The 17,500-nt window shown below is 42.0% G+C and overlaps 2 protein-coding genes across 2 annotated transcripts in view; both read right to left on the reverse strand.

The window, feature by feature from the left end:
* wdr26a (WD repeat domain 26a) overlaps positions 1–1,992 on the reverse strand; it is a 9,828-nt gene extending 7,836 nt beyond the window's left edge. The window contains exons 1-3 of the mRNA XM_076280165.1: positions 1,369–1,992; positions 452–551; positions 123–179 (exon numbers count right to left, since the gene is read on the reverse strand). Of these exons, the coding sequence (XP_076136280.1) occupies positions 123–179; positions 452–551; positions 1,369–1,670 (459 nt within the window). The 5' untranslated portion in view covers positions 1,671–1,992. The remainder of the gene's footprint in view (positions 1–122; positions 180–451; positions 552–1,368) is intronic.
* A 395-nt stretch (positions 1,993–2,387) lies between these two features.
* Positions 2,388–17,500, reverse strand: part of adcy3a (adenylate cyclase 3a) — a 37,122-nt gene continuing 22,009 nt past the window's right edge. The window contains exons 12-20 of the mRNA XM_076280164.1: positions 15,353–15,469; positions 14,641–14,930; positions 14,241–14,322; positions 13,816–13,974; positions 7,261–7,407; positions 6,631–6,747; positions 5,068–5,194; positions 4,820–4,944; positions 2,388–4,042 (exon numbers count right to left, since the gene is read on the reverse strand). Of these exons, the coding sequence (XP_076136279.1) occupies positions 3,860–4,042; positions 4,820–4,944; positions 5,068–5,194; positions 6,631–6,747; positions 7,261–7,407; positions 13,816–13,974; positions 14,241–14,322; positions 14,641–14,930; positions 15,353–15,469 (1,347 nt within the window). The 3' untranslated portion in view covers positions 2,388–3,859. The remainder of the gene's footprint in view (positions 4,043–4,819; positions 4,945–5,067; positions 5,195–6,630; positions 6,748–7,260; positions 7,408–13,815; positions 13,975–14,240; positions 14,323–14,640; positions 14,931–15,352; positions 15,470–17,500) is intronic.

The raw sequence follows: 17,500 nt of genomic DNA on the forward strand, positions 1-17,500 counted from the left end.
CATAAAAACTCCAACAGCTGTTTAGAGTGATGTTTGCAGAGTCCAATTTGGTGGATTTCAGGTTGGACGTGGAATCTGAGACAGCAGATTACTTCAAAATAAAGTTCCGGACAGGGCCTTACCACAACAGCACCAGGAGAGCGCATAAGTGCTTTGAGCTCATTGAGGTCACTTTCAGCCTGTGTTGAGAGAAAATAAAACACACATATTGGTCACTGCTTTGTTACTTTCTAGCAGATAGTTGCCTAAGGCAGACAGAGATAGTTCACATTCGGGTAAAACGTTTAACTTTCACCAATAAACGAGATATAGATATGGTGGAACAAGCAATCTGGTGGACCAAATGTAACACCTTTAAACTGTTTAAAGTCCGGTGGACACCTGGATACAAACCCAGCGGTCAGACATATAATGTTTGCCCCTGGCCATTGGACAAGTGCCTTGTCCTTACCTTGTCCCACTCCCCCTCCATGACATGACTGCGGAATTTAGTGGCAGCTGGATGCTCTAGCCTGCAACCAGACTCTTGCATGAGCAGATCCACCGTCTGACTACAGAGTAAGAGAGAAGACAGTAGATCAGATATAAATAATTTAATTCAGTAAAAGTTCAGTCAGGATAATATTGATGTTGATACCTGAAAATAACATTAGAATCAAAATATCAGAAATCACTACACTCTAAAGGTGAGCATTAGACAAAAGGCAACTATAACTGTTTAAAAAGCTACAAAATAAATGGTCTTACTAGGCTACAGTTTTTTTTTACTTTTGCGAAGGGAAAAGTATAAGAGAAAGAATGTAACAGGCGCGATATTAATGACTTGTTTCGTTTTGTTGTTTTCACTCAGTCGGGTTGTATCACAAATCCATTTTCCACCATGACAAAAACAGAGCTTCGAGAAACACAACAGATCGATTTCACATGACTGGCTGATTACTGTGCCTTCTAGGCTGTCAGACTCAGACAAACACTACCGCTGCTTATTGTTCAACTGTCAATATCTGTTGTTTGTTTGTCATTTCGGAAATACAAAATAAATGCTTTAAAAATAGAATTACATTGGCGATATAGGCGGCACAAAGCTTTTTGCGAGAGTTATTTTGCAATGCAGGGCAATATTATTAGCTGGTGAGCAACCACTACTGCATTTTGCAAAATGGACCCCTATGTCTTCTGCTGCGGATCCCGTCACCATGTTTGTTTAGCGTAAACACAGTGTCACTTCATGACATTCTTTTAACATTATTCCTAGGAATATAGAGTGGAAAATAAAGCATTTTTGTTGATGGTGCGATTAGATCTTGACGCCTTTCACTTGAAGGACACGGTTTAGCAGGTAGCTAGCTAACTTAGCTGACTACTTACTTCAGCCCTAAATCGTGTAGATGTTGCCCTATGAGTCGGATGACATCTTCCTCTGACTGCGAAAGACGCTTCTTCTTTTTCATCGAAGAGCCTTGCTCTGAGTTAGAGGTTGAGGCATTAGAAGCGTCTGAATTCCCCGTGGAAACGATGCCGTTGTTAGTACTAACTGCATTTCCATTATTTGTTGTGGCTATAAGGCCGTTTGAGTGCGCTCCCCCAGTGGACGTCGAGTCTCCGTTTTGGGTATTATTTAGGCAGGACAGCTCCGAGTCTTGTCCCTGTCCTGCCCCGTTTGCCTGCATGTTACTTATGCTGTTGTTCGTGATAGTGTATGGGTTAAAGCAGATGGCAGACACGGAGGGATTGGGCGAAAAAGTAGAGACTTCCACAACAACCGCAGAGAGGCCCGCTGTCCGACTTGGATCCCCAGTCTCTCCTGCTCCCTCCGCCACCGATAAACGGTGTTTCTTCCGCGGGGGCGGCGAAGCTCCGCCGGTTTCCGAGTCGGAAGAGGAGGAAGCGGAGGCCAGAGTTATCTTGCCGGGAACCTCTGCAACAAGAAGGCTGTGGTTCGGGGTGTTGAATGGTATGGCGAAGCCACAGAAATCTTGCTCGTAAGGGGGTTTCTACTGAAGTGTGTTTGTACTGAAGCTCGCCGATCTTGTTATTGTTGCTCCCTGAACAGCTGCAACCCCATTATGGCAGCCTGCAGTGACGTCACCGGATATTCCTACACCACCTTGCGTCCGGGTTATGAAACGCCTTTAGCAGTTTGTTGATAAGTTGATAGGTAGTTTTCGTCTGATATTTTCATGGATGGATAATATTAAGCAGCTACCTGGTGCTGTAGCCTATACTTTTGTAGGCCTACATTTATTTCTTTCAACCCAACACTAAAACCTCATCCATGGAGGGACAAACTAAAACATCATCCACAGGTGCGTATTTTAGAGTTAAACGAATAGTCTTGAAAGATTGCCCTCACCTAAGTATCAAATAAAAAAGAAAGACCAGTATACTCATATTATTTTGTTTAATTCAATGAACCGTAGAGTACAATTAATTCAAATGAATGACAAAGGATTGCAAACCAATGGAAACACATAGGGTTGTTAACAGATCACTCAAAGTGCCATTTATTTTGACAGAGGGTCTTTAAAAATACAAAAGAAAGAAAGAAAACAAACAAACAAACAAAAAACAAATGACAAACAAACAAAGTTCTGCATTGACCCAGAAAAAAAAAACTTTGGCCAATGCTATACCTTCATATGCCATTTCATTGTTTAGACTTCTATTAACGCGATCTGTCTGTTAACAAACACTCATCCCAGTAATAAATTAAACGGCCCATTCAACAGTAATCTCATCTGCATTTGAATGTTTATACTCTCTGATAGGGCCTACAACATTTTCAAGTTGAAGGGTCACACACATCTATTATATAAAAATAGGGCTTAGAGGGGATATAATTAAGAAGGCAGGGCGTAGAAGGGAAGAAGATGGCGTAAAAGAATAAACTATTGCACATTCATTCAGCAGTTTGGGTTGGACTGAGGGGAGCCTAGTCAGAACTAAGAGATACAAACGTCAATAGTACTGCACGCCTCTGGCATATGGCTAACATACTGCCCATAAATACTCTTATGCACGCACGCACACACACACACACATTACCATTCTGTAAACACATAATGCTTTTAGTTTGGCACACCTGGAACATGACATGGAGTTCCAGAATTGGAATTGGAGTAAAGGGTGTAGTATACAGGTGGAGAGAGGGAGAGAGAGGGAGAGAGAGAGAAAGTGGTTTGGAGCAGGCACATCTCCATGCATGTATCTACATCACACACACACACACACACACACACACACAGGCACGCACAGGTCCACTCCAGGCAGATCAAGCGGTCAGTGAAAAATTCTCATCAGGGTTTTCAACAACTTCCCATTTTCAAAGCAAATCCTAAAAAACATTTTTTTTCCGTCTGTGGATCCCCTCTGGGGTAGTACCCCAAATGAATGACAGGTAGGCATTTAGTTCATCAATCAGTAGATGTGAGGCTTCAAGTGTTAATTGTAAAAGCAGAGTGTTTTGTGTTGTAGTGTGCATTTCATATATTAATTCATGAAAAAGAAATCAAGTGATGTGTATGTACAAAACTGTGGCAAACATGTTATGCAAGTGTGGTTTTGAGTTGAGACTAGCAAGTAACTGGGAAATGTATAAGCTGTGTTTTTTTTTTATCAGTAGTCTCGCTACATTAGCCAGTGACTGACTGCACTGTCTGACAGATTCTTAGAGGATTCTCTCATATTCCTTCCACGTGTATATGATAATTAGTCCACCTGCATGTTTATATACATAACCTATGAGATGGAATGTCAGCAGTGACCCAACTGTACTGTTTAATAAATGTTGGTGGGGTAGTGTGCATTTGTATGTGTCTGTGCATGTGTGTGTGTGTGTGTTTGGGTGTACACGAGTGGGTCATGAGCTGTCCACCACTTGATGTGGCAGTGTTACAGAGGAGCCGTTGATGAAGGAACCCTGTTTTTCCCGTCCCTTGAGGAAGTAGGTGAGAAGCTCTCCCTTCCCCTTCACAAAAATGGGCCCCCTCCTGACAAACCGGAAGCCATACTCCTTCAATATGATGTAACAGTCTTCCACCACCTGGGGGCAGTAGAGGCACACATGCATTAGAGTGGCACACCAACAACAACAGTGCATAATATCCCATATAATACCATTACCAATACCATTTAACCAGATTGCCCCCCACACACCCTCAAACCCGGACATTAAGGACCTAAATTCTTAATGCATGATTAGCACATGATTGATAATCAAACAATGTTAGCATTTCACAAAAAGCCCTTAAAGCTTACTAAATAACGACTATAATGCCATAAAATGGCAATGCTCATATCCTACTAACAGAATAAATACAAATAAAAAAGGCATAAAAGAACAACAGTGTCATCTGTCCTGTAACACAGTATCCTAGCTACAAGAGATGTGAGCGAGTGTTAGCGACAAAATCAGCTTGATTACATTGCTTTCAACTGGAATGTCGTAACTGGACACTGTCCAGTGCGATGTGGCGCAATGTTTTGAGTAGAACTTTTGTCAGACGCCCTATTTCAATTTTGAGACATGATGCAATAGAACAGCATGTTTAATGGCTTCGGTGTGGACAGAGAGCAGTCAGTGCTACGCCACCGTCGGACGCTGGCATGCAGTTAGGATAAGCTGTAAGATGCAGCTTTAAGTCAACCTTTGGAATTGGAATTTGCCTTTTAGATATTTCACCTCTAAGCTAGACTTAACTTAAAAACACACTGATATGGCTGTGAATGTCAGTGCATTAACTGGCGTTGCTGTGCATTAGTTTCCCTTCTTTTGGGCCACTAAGAATCCCTTAGAGAGGTCATCATGTAAGCCTGTTACCTGTATGTTCCCCATGACTCCCGTCGACTCCATGCGGCTGGCCACGTTCACAGTGTTCCCCCAGATGTCGTAGTGAGGCTTGCGCGCCCCAATAACGCCTGCTAGCACTCCCCCTTTATTAAGCCCTGCACAGAGAAACACAGCCAGGCGGTTACACAATACTGTAAAGACAATACAAATGAGATCTTAGCACTGTAGGTGTGTGTGTGTGTGTGTGTGTGTGTGTGTGTGTGTGGAGGGGCAGTCACCGATTCTGAGCATGAAGTTGTTGAAGGACTGGTAGTTGATGTTCATGAGTGTGACCTTCATAGCCAAGGCAAAGTCAGCCAGATCTGCCAGGTGTTGCCAGCGTTCTCTGTCTGTGAGCTCCTCCTTCTGCACAGAAAATCATCATCATGGTCATCATCACCTTCATCACCACCTTCATCATGACAGCCAGGGTCCTCTACTGCTGAATTCCGCATCATTTTTACGTAAGGGATAATGTATAGAACGCCGGTCATTATTGGGAAAATAAGTCCCGACAGTGCGAACCGGACCCCACCGCGCAGCGGAGGGGTCTTGTTCCGCCCTGAAGGGACTTATTTTCCCAATAATGACTGGCGTTCTATACATTATCCCGCTTATTACACGGTTACTTGCCAAACCGAAACAATAAACTCCCCACGATATGACTCTTTAGCCTACATAGCCTAGGCTATAGCCTATTTGTTACCGTTTCATCGTGGCTTTTGCAAAGAAACAAATAGTTCGCAACAGCACACGCTGAACTTGAATTAAACATTCTTTAGAACACAGCTGATCAACCGTCCGCTTTCACTTTTGAATGAAGTTCCAGTCTTTGCGTAGTGATATGAAAGATGTGAAATAGAAGCACAAAACCCATTTTCCTTGACAGCGGTCTGTTATACTTAACAACGGTCTGTTATTGAGAATTAGCAGACCACCGAACGTTGGGAAGGCCCATTCAAGTGAATGGAGCATTCTTCAGCATTATGAAGAACCGTGTAATAACATGTTATAATATTCCTCATATTCAGCATTTCTGCTATCAATCATCATTACTACCTTTTTATCATCACTATAATCATCACAATGATAAATAATAATAAAAACAGTGAAACATGTATAAAATAACAATGACTGCATTGCACTCTGTATAATGATCTGTGTAATGATTGGCATAACGTTCAAGCCATCACTATAACCATGACTGGCATTCATTATTTGACATCTTATCATCCGTGAAGTGAAGAAATACTCTTTTCTGTTTGGCTGGTGGGGTGGCTATTAATTATGAATAACGGGACACCTATGAAGTAGATCTGGTAAAAAAATGTTTTAATCACTGTTCCATATCAATGCTTATGAATGGTAACTATAACAACCATAGTAGGACGACGGTTGGAATCAACTGTAAACAAGCTAACTTATGTTATCGCTGTTATAGGGCCAAAAAGTTGTACAACAAATTGAACAAGTCGGCTTTTTTTTAAACGGAACCGGGTGATAAGCAGGATAATGGCCTTCGAGGTGTCCTGTTGGACTCGGGCGGAGGCAACTCCTTAGCCCCTCGCCCTCGTCCATTAATTCCGTAAAACAGGACATCTCGGCGGCTGTTATCCCTTACATAATTGGCAACACCATACCAAGCCATCACTATAACCATGACTACCACATGTTGACATCAGCAGCATCAATCAATCATTAAGCATCAGAACCAGCACCAGCATCAAAAAGATTCTGTTCTGTCCATATCAAAGATTCTAGAGCGGAGCTCCGCTCTAGAATCTTTGGCCCATATGTCTCACCTTCATGCAGGCGTAACCATTGCTAGTGTTGTCTGGAATGACTCCTGATGCTGCCATGTAGGTGCTGCCAATGGTTTTAATCTTGGTGATACAGCGAAATTGGGTCTCATCTAGAAGCTGCGAGAAAAAGGGGAGGGGGGGGGGGGGTCACATTACAAACTAGTGATTGTGTTTATGACAGAAAAGGCGATGAAGCTTCTATAGCCAGACCAACAACACAAATAACATTGTCTTTGTGTACATTGTAAACAGTCTATGAGAGCACAGTGTAAGGCAGTGAGTAGTCAGATACTTTATAATGAGACAAGAATCTTCCACAGAAATGTAAGGGGTTAGTTCGTAACGCCAATATGGCAGATATTTACACATATCCCACCCCTTCCTGTAATGTAAGGAACCAACCGCATTGTTGAAAAAAACACGATTGACAATAGGCAACAATTGACACTTTGCACCAATAAAACAAGCAAATTATCATTTAGATCATCATATCTCTCTTTATCGTTCAAAGCAAATTATTTCTATGTTTTGGCTATGGGTCACAGACTGCTGGAGGTCCCCGGACCACACTTTGAGAACCACTGGCATATGCGACACGTTACAGCAGCATAAAGTGACATGGCTCCTTACACTGTCAAAGTCTGAGATGATTTCATTGAGGAACCTCAGACACTCGATGCCTCCATTGTTGATGCTCTCCTCTGTGTAGAAGTCTGAGAAGTTGGGGATGGAGGCGAACATAACGCCAATTTCATCATAAGACTGACTATACAGCTCCTGTATGGAAGACCAGAGAGAGATAGAAATCAAGACACACCTGAAATACGGGGTATACCACATGTGATCATCATGAAAATCTCTTCAGTCATAAGGTCTCTTACATATATATAATAGGGCATGTTTACATATGTTTTTAGAATACGTCTTGGGTGATCCAATCACAAGTGGTCTACCACATTGCTGTTTACACATGTATCCACGGTGTACAGCCAGAGACATTGCAGACCACTTGTGTTTAAATTCTGTGATTGCCAATGTCACATTCATTAGAACTCCCATTGTCCGATGCCTTCTGGTTTCTCCAGGTTTTTTTGGTCATGCATGTGCTGTGCTCATAGCCTACCACAGCAGCAGCAATTGTCTGCAGACATTCAAAAACCTGTAGTTTTTAAGTTGCTTTTCATATACACGCCATGAGCGCTACATGAGACACTTTGACTTTCACTCTCTCCGTTTGTGAATGTTTGACAACCCCTGCAGCTGTGGTGAGCAACGCGAGCATGCGCAAGGAAACCAGAAGAGAAACCAGAAGAGAAACCAGAAGGCACACAACAACGGGACGCATCAGAACATATTAGCGTTTACACTACAAAAGTCATAATGTGGACAAATGCATCTTAGACCACCTCTTAAGCACTACCTGAACATTTAACACAGGTGATTTCACTAATTAGCTGAAATACCTGGGTAATAAGAACCAGCTGTGCTAATTAGAATCATAAAATATGTGGTAGTCCAATGACTTTCTGAAGCCTGAGGTGCGTTAAAATTCATAAACATAGACAAACCATATATGGGCCAAATGTTTCCAAATTTTAACACACCTCTGCCCTCTGCTTGGGCTGCTACACTTTATTTATAAATTGTTGTTAGGTACTGTGTATTTAACATGTAATTACAACTTTTGGTGACACTATTTAAAAGGGCATGCATAAGACTGTCATGACACCGTCATAACCATGACATGGTCATTAACATGAAGGAGTTTCTTCATTCTTAACCCTCTAACCGCCCATGTCGCAATATTGCGACAATAGTCTGAGCGAATTAGCCTAGAAAAGGGCCAAAGGTGGAAGTAAATACAGCAAAAGCATATTTGGTATATTTGGTAAGAATTTGTGGTGCCTAAAGCGCAGATTTGTACCGAAAAAAATATATAGGGCTTTGAATACCCCTCCTTTATATATAAGAATCAAGATTCTGATTGCAATTACTGTAGGCAAATGTGCTTAGCAGTTACATAGCAGTGAAATACTTCCACTAGCATAGTCATGACCTGACCAATATCTCTTTCAATATTGCCCATGCAGTCCTTTCCACAGTACAAGCAGTGCTACTTCCAGCTGTAAATTATAGCTTTCTGTGCTGTGGTGACTTTCCATAAGTTAGTATGACTGTTAACTGTGGCCCTTGCTATATTTCCCTTCATGGACAAGGTGTTGTCCACTTTCTCCTGGCAATTTCTGTAACCCTGAAGACTAGCATTGTCCTAAAGGTTTTGATGTTAGTAATGTGGCATGTCCATTGTTATCTGTTCAGTTAAAGTTACGGGTGGGCAAAAAATAATATCTAAATATTTTGGAAGATTTTGACGGTAGATATCAATAATATAATTCAATACGAATTTGTCAATCTCTTAAAAAATGGGATTTAATTTTATGAGTTACAAGCCACCTTATAATTTCTTACAAAGCACATTAAGGGACACAAAGTATTAAGATAGCAGTTCATTTTCTAAATTTTGTTTCTGAAAGATGAGACTGTAAGAAGCAATATTTTCCCCTAGGATGAATATCAGTATTTAGTTGTGCTCAGTACTGTCTTGATTCATTATTTTCCATTTCACTGCAATTCCATTGATGCTGATGAGACAGCACTTGAAGAGGAACTTGGCATATGCACAGATCTTTGCGTTATCTGCCAATGTAGAGGTGAGCCGTCATCTTGTAGCACTGGCTTGCAAAAGCTGATTTACTATAGCATTGCTATAGGCAACAACACAATTTTAAAGGGTGGTTCAGGATATTGGACAAAGGACCTCATTTCCAAGTTAGCATGTGTGATATTTATCAGTGGAGACCGTTTTCAACACGTTTCATCCAGTCCTTCTAGTTGCAAAGTTTGCAGGTGCTAAGCTAGCGCAAGTAATCAGTATGTTAGCATGCCACTAAAAACAGTCTTACCCACTCCACAGTACACCCAGGCAAATACATTATAACGGCAGACAAATAAATTATAACGGCCGACTGTCGATGTAAATGTCTGTGTGTTGATAGTTTTATATTTCTAACATTATTCTATCCATGCATTTCAATGATTGCATAACATTTTGAGGGACTAGTTTCTTAGCAGTGATTAGTAGTACTGCGTCGAAAAGTAAACAGAGAAGCGCACTCCAATCAGGATACTGTCGTGGAAAATGTCTACCCTGGAAATCCAGAGTTCTCGCGAGAGCACAATGGAATGAGCAATGATGCAGGTTACTTTTACCCCTTGCATCCCGGGGAACCAATCAAATCGGCGTATCTGATATATGCGGGCCAGAGGCGAGCTAAACTGATGACGACAGCGCTGCAACGTTGGAGGTCAGTAAACATTGGTCATAGTGTTATCCAATTGTGTCGAAGTCCGGAATCATTCAGAGTAAACATCGGTCTAGTGTTATCCAATTGCATGCAGTGAGATTTTCAAATGCATGCTTGGTGCCGCCCCTCGAGTTGGGCCATTACATTGTTCGTGGCCAGACCCTTAATCTATCTAGATTACCAGGGTCTGGATTTTCCAGGCTAGAAAATGTCCACTTCCAAATCCAATTGTCCAATTAACAATTACCACTTGACTATTTAGTAATTTAGCACTCTGGAACAAGGCGTCTGAAGGAGACAATGTAGATAGAAGATTTTCCGAAGACTGTTGATCTTTATTCACCGTATTCCAATGATAGTACAGCCCAACCATCAAAGCAATAGGGAGGAGATGTCATCAGCTGGGCCCCCCGACAAGATCTCCCCTACGGATGGCTATACACTATATGTTATACACATAGAAGTGCCACCCTCTCACGCCATCTCCATCAACATCCTTCACCAATCAGTACCAAGCAGGGTCGCTTACATTGGTGGAAACCATCTTCCCATCATGCATAAAACTATATGCAAACCTATGTAATGCATAGGTAATGTAAAATAGTGTAACCCTAAGTTTTTCTGGTTCCTTCCAGTTTGGTGAAATAACGCCTTCTTATCTTATTCTCTTCTTAGCTGGACAGGCCCCAACTCATAAGGCACAGTGGCCTCCTCATCCCTGTCCTGTCCAGTCCTCACCAGCTTGATAACACCCCCTCTCCCTTAACCATATAAGGAGGAGATCCTCTCATCCTAGTACCCCCAGTACTTTTCCACTCACCCCACTCTTCTGACAGTTGGTCTGGCCTACACAAGATACAGTGACCTCACACTGCTCACAGCAAATGCAGTGGCATTAAGACTTATGACACTAATGACTACATTCTTCTAAAACATGAAAACCCATGCAATAGTATAAACCTTTATGAAACCCATGATTACATCCCTTCACATCCTGAAAATCCACCATAATACCTAGTAAAATCCTAGGTAATATCAGTCCACTGCTGCCGTTTCTTATATGCCTACTACCAAAGTATAACTATTGCAATGCAATGCAAGGGTAGTTTTTATTTCTAACACTATTCTATCAACATAGACATTTACATTGCTTGCCTGGCATTATAATTTAAGTTGAATTTACATTGCTTGCCTGGCATTATAATTTAAGTTGAAGGAAATAGCTCAAAAAGACAATGTTTATCAGATGTTTGACAGAAATGGTTTGGTAATCTAAAACTTCTGCTATTCAGCTTGTCTAAATGAACTACAATGTTGTTATTGATGTACTGAATGTTATGTAATAGTACTTTGTTTTTTACTCCAATATCATTTATGAACTGAAACCGTTATTTTACAACAGGTATTCACACAGATGTTTGCATTTTTAAAACAGCAAATTATTTTAATTTCCCCTGGTTTCAGAGAGGCTACTACTACAATACTAAAATAAGATGTGGATTTTGAAACAACAGAAAATAAAGTTCGTTTTGCTTTAATAAATGTCTTAATCTTTTTTAATGTCAATTCAGATAGCTGATTATATGCCTCAGCCACCTATAGCCTCATGACCTTTAACCTCTACATGTGATCCCATGATCTTTAATGCCTTATCAGTTAATTTAGGCTTAATTAACTGTGTTGGGTTTAATGAGGATCCTTCAATCTGCTTGAGAGGTATAACACAAACATTGCTTTTCAAGTATGACCTCACGTGACCTTGACCTTTGACCCCAAGACATTAAACACCTACTAATTTCATCAAGAACTTATGGCGAGTACCGGTAAGTACATCAAGTTTGGTAAAGATCCTTTTACCAGTATGGGAGATATCAGCTAATATCTATATGTGATAATATACGATTTTGGCCAAATAATCATTATACCATGGTCCATTCAAAGCTGTATATCTTTTTTCTGGTACAAATCTGCGCTGTAGGCACCTGAAATTCTTAATCTACATAAAATTACGGTTCGATTGATACCAAATATCCTTTTGCTGTATTTACTTCCACCTTCAACCCTAATTCGCTCAGACTACAAGCGTCATTACTGAATAAAACCGTCTATGAATAAAACAGACGATAGACCCGAGTACAGTGTAAAATCTCATTTGTACTCTTGACCACTAGTTGGCAGACACCCAGAGCTTCGATTAAAGCTCAACCTTTTTTTTTTAAGCTTTCAGGAAGCATGTGAGAAACACGCGAGAAACACACGAAGAAGACGTGCATTTCCTCCATAACGCGGAAGCGATGCGGGCCATAGTTTTGCACAAATTGAAGCAGAAAAACACCAAATGTTGAAAAAAAAAAATCACGTGTGATGAAGTCTTGGATCTGTTATCCACCTATTCTGATTCTGAAGGAGAATATCTGCCTTTTGGAGAATATGATCGATCGTCTATTGACTGATAGTCACGGAGCGCCTGTGAATGGAGGCGTCTTAGCGACAGTGTCCACTAAGCATACCATGCTTATTTCGACCCTCTGCCCAACATAGCTGGAGGTGCCAGTGGCAATAGTGATGATAGTGTCCGTAATGGACGTGGTATAGACAGCAGGGGTTGTAAAAATAGGGCTCTGAAGAACTACAAAGTCACCCGCGATAGGATCTGATTTGACCAGGCTACTTAATTGTATAGTAGCATAGGGTTTGTGATTATAGTAATAGTTTACATGTGACTGTTTTCCTGTTCATTTGTTATGTGGGTGAAATGAAAAAAAAGAAAGTAAAACTGCTCAAATATGTTCAACATCTAGTATTTACTAAAATGTGCATAATTCACGGTGGTTTCCATCCAGTGACGTCATAATATGCAAATTAGATGAGTACATTTACCCCCTTCATAAACTTCTGTTCATACTCAATGATTTTCACATTTACAGTAGGACTTTATCTCTGACCACTTGCAAGCCATGGCCTTTTGAAATTTTGATGTAAAAATCCAATTTTTTTTTTTTTAAACCCTGGCGGCTAAAGGGTTAAAAGTAATTATTTTTAAAATGTAATTTTTAATGTAGGCCTAACCTAGTCTTTGTTATGGCACCTTGACATTAAGCAAAATTACATAACCTGCCAACATCTTTGTCATGACACCTACTGACAAAACTGACAAAATATCCTGTCAATGTATGTCGTCATGACAACTTGACATTAATTAGGGGTTTGCACGGCGTGTCATCAGATCTGGACATCGCCATATTGGAGATACTCGCCTCATTAGAAAGCATTAGGCACTGAAGTAAATCCCTAACATCGTCAAGGAAAATGGTTAATTATTGCCGTGTTTTAGGTTGTACCAATAGGTCAGACTGAGAAAAACATCTGGTGTAGGTATCGACTTCCAAAAGTTATCAAAAAACCAGGGAGAAGGGCCAATAATGCCAGAAGTTATCAGAGGAAGGGGGGCGCTTGTGGTTGAACTTGGTACTTCGTCTCCCTAACCCAACTCATGGATCTGCGCTGCCAATAATCCGTAATTTCTCGAAATATCGCGCCTTTTCTTGTGGTCCAAGTCCTGGCCTATATGCCCTTGCATCTTAGACTCATTTTGATGAGCTTTTCTGTTGTTTAGACACGCTACAATCACGTAAGATATCCAAAGTGCATAATACTCCATTGTACTTCATTCACTGAGTATCGCCAATATGGCCGCGCGTGCTGGGTTACCATAGTTACCGGCCAGAACGTGACGTAGGTGCAAACCCCTAATCAAGCCAGCGACTTTTTTACCAGGTAGCTCTGGAGGCAAATGGAAACGGGTTGGACGGGCGCTCACCTCATCTCTCTTCTTGGAGCCCAGGAAGTGTCGGGCCACGTGCTCGGGCAGCATGTTGGTGACGAGGGCCTCATTCCAGCGCCGCATCTCGTACACCTTCTCCTTCTGCTCGTGCACCTCGATCTTCCACAGGAACAGCGTGCGTGCCAGCTTCTCCACCTGAACAACAGGGGGCGGTAGTCAACTCATTTTATGCAGTTCAAATTTTGTGCCATGTCCAATTATTCACTCGTGTATATTTAGTGCCATATGTCCAATTATTCACTCTTGTACCCTTGTTCTCCAAAAGCACTCGTTAATCCCATTAATATGACATTGTACAGTTTGCATGGGTAAGGAGTGTGTCTAGTAATCATAGTGATTATAATAAGAGAGAAGATGAACAGGTGTGAGAGAACAAGCGAGAAAGAGGAGTTGAGACGTACGTGTCGGGCAAAGCAGTAGAAGCTGACCATCATGATGAAGATCATCACAGTCATATTGTACTTGGACGGTACCTGCTCAAAGCTGAGAGGAGAATTACATCTAGTCATTAATAAAACGTACACACACACACACACACACACACACACACACACACACACACACACACACACAATCCTTCTTCCAACATCAATATGGCCATTTTAGTAAGAAGCTGAAGTGAAGTTCAAAAGAATATAAACCCATCTTCAACTAGTACCCGAATTGTAATTTACAGACAAAATACAGACAGGAGAATGTCTGTGTGTTCGGGCTTAACTATTTATCTGGGCATTCTATTGCAATTCTAAAAGAAATTCCCTTCAAAAAACAGAGCTCCTGTCCTGTCCTGTCATCGCTGACCTGTACTCCTTGAAGCGGGCCTTGTCATACTGATCGAAGATGTCGCTCCAGCTGTAGACGTTGACCACGCCGGTGGCCGCGGTGATGAGCAGCATGAGCGTGAGCTTGACCATGTGGCTGACCTGCACCAGCATGGTGGTGGCGATGAGCGCCAGCACCACGATGAAGCTGTAGTACTTGGGGTTCTCCCGGCAGGTCCCCGCCCCTGGGGCCAGTGTGGGGGGTGGACCAGGGCCAGGGGCGGACACTGCCGTGGTGGAGCTGTTCCTGGGAGCTGGCAGACAGCTGAGCTGCACAGAGGAGGACAGGAAAGGAGACAGGAGAGATGGCATCACACCCCACACTACATCGATGCCCACTAGAATGAATTAAGGATGTCACTCAAATGTGGTGCAGATGCTCTCAATTCTATTTGGATTCTGCCACAAGTCACAAGACAAATGCTAATGTGTGGGAGACGTGATATATTTATATTTTACCCTGATGGATATTGTACCTACAACTTCAACTGATCTCAACTGCAAGATATCTTATGAGAACACACGTCAGGTAGGATTATTTTCGCAATCTCTTACACAGCAGATGAGCATCCTATACTGAGGAACAGCGAGAAATGGGTCGATATGTAATCTGAGTTGACTTCAGATGACCAAAGCAACGTTGTTATATGTAGAGATGAGAGAGAAAGGATGGGTAGTCTAGTGCTCCTTACCATATCCACAATGTCTGCCAAAGTGAGAATAAAGATGGCTGCCATGGCCCACGTGTTGCGCGCCCATCGTGTGTGATCGATCCATGTGGAGAAGGACACCAGCCTCTTAGGGAATACCTGTGTGTGTGTGTGTGTGTGTGTGTGTGTGTGTGTCAATGAAAGAAGAGAAACACAATTTAATCACATGCTAATATTGGGTCAGACCGGTCGCCCTCACCTCTGTAGTCATGAAAGCATTTGAACGCTTGGTCCTCTCATATCTCAAAGCGACCACCTCATGGACCCCCTTCAATTTGCATACAGACCCAACCGCTCAGTTGACGATGCAATCAACATTGCACTTCACTTCATTCTACAACACCTGGACAGTCGGAACACCTAAGCAACTCCTGCAGCTCTGCCTTTAACACCACCATCCCCGACCTCCTCCACAGCAAACTGACCCATCTGAACATTCACCCCCTCCTCTGCTCATGGATTACAGACTTCCTCACCAACAGAACTCCGGTGCCCCCCAGGGCTGTGTGCTGTCCCCCCTGCTCTTCTCCCTGTACACCAATGACTGCACCTCTGGAGACCCTTCTGTCAAAACCATCAAATATGCAGACGACACCACCATAATAGGCCTCATCTTCAACAACGACGAGTCAGCCTACCACAGAGAGGTCAGTTTCCTGGAGTCCTGGTGTGCAGTCAGTAACCTGGAGCTAACATCAACAAAACAGTGGAGATGATAGTGGACTTCCGCAAAAAGCCCCCGACTCATCCTCCTCTGGTCATTAACAACTCATCTGTTACTGTGGTAGAGGACTTTAAGTTCATGGGCACAACCATCACCAACACACTCAAATGGGACAATAACATCTCCCAACTAGTGAAGAAAGGCCAGCAGCACCTGTTTTTCCTCCGCCGCCTGAAAGAAGCAGTCCCCCCATTTTGGTACAATTCTACAGAGCGGTCATTGAGAGTGTGCTAACATCCTCCCTCACAGTCTGGTTTGCCTCTGCATCAGCCTGTGCAAAGGCCAGGCTACAAAGAGTCGTCCGGGCAGCAGAGCGCATCATCGGCTGCCCCCTGCACCCCATCATGGACCTGTACAGCTCCAGGTCCATTAACAGACCTGTGAAGATTGTGGCCGACCCCTCTCATCCTGCCAATAGTCTGTTTAATCTTCTCTCCTCTGGAAAGCGGTAAAGGGATTTTCTGCCCAAAACATCACGCCACCGCCACAGTTTTTTCCCCCAGGCAATAGCCCTCCTAAATAACTCTTAAACTTGGACTTCATTGCACTTTATTTTTATTTAACACAGCACTATTTACATTCTAGGGCTGGGATAAACGATTATTTTTTAAACGATTAATCTAGCGATTATTTTTTCGATGCATCGATTAATCTAACGATTCATTTTTTCAGTCCGATTCGATTTCGATTCGATTCGATTATCTCCCCATTAATTCACTAATAGCAACTTATACATGTTTATTTACATATCTGAATGAAAAAACATGAATTATTAACATTGCAATATATGTTTATTGCTCTTAAGATTCCAATATAAAAGACTGAAGTGCAAGTAACTACAAGTGCAAAGTAATGCATTCTTAGTCAGAGGTAGCATTCAATAAAGTTCAGTAGGCTAGTGTATGTCTAATTGAGTGCCTGTCGTTTTAAGACGTTCGTGTGGGAATCCTTGCAGTTAACATTAACACAGTTAAAAGGCTGCTGATGTGTGGATGCAATTCATAACGTAGTTTGTTCAAATAACAGTTCGTACTTCTCCTTTGGACAAGCACTTTTGAGTCTTGGAAAACAATAAAATGAGCCCTGCATGAGTAATACAAGCAGCTGCAAGTAAGCATGCTAAACTAAACATCCAAACAGTATTCTAATGTTAGCTTTGAGATAGGGCTACTGCTTGATTGCATACTGTAACTTAACTTCGTTTAGTCTCCTCAATGTACTATGTTAGCTTAGCAGAGTTTACTTTAACTTTAATGCAGCGGTTTTGAACAAATTTGCGCAGCATGGTCACGATGCTAAGCGGATTTAATAGCAATTTAGCCCACTGTGTTCTATGCAGTGCTTCTATGTGGCAACAACAATCCTTCAACAATCGTGAATATTTTGTTAAATGCACATGCAGAGGA

The sequence above is a fragment of the Alosa pseudoharengus genome, unplaced genomic scaffold, assembly GCF_046254945.1.
Source record: "Alosa pseudoharengus isolate Yale_2024_CS ecotype anadromous, Long Island Sound unplaced genomic scaffold, YU_APseudo_1.1 YU_APseudo_1.1_scf_12, whole genome shotgun sequence".
Lineage (NCBI taxonomy): Eukaryota > Metazoa > Chordata > Actinopteri > Clupeiformes > Clupeidae > Alosa > Alosa pseudoharengus.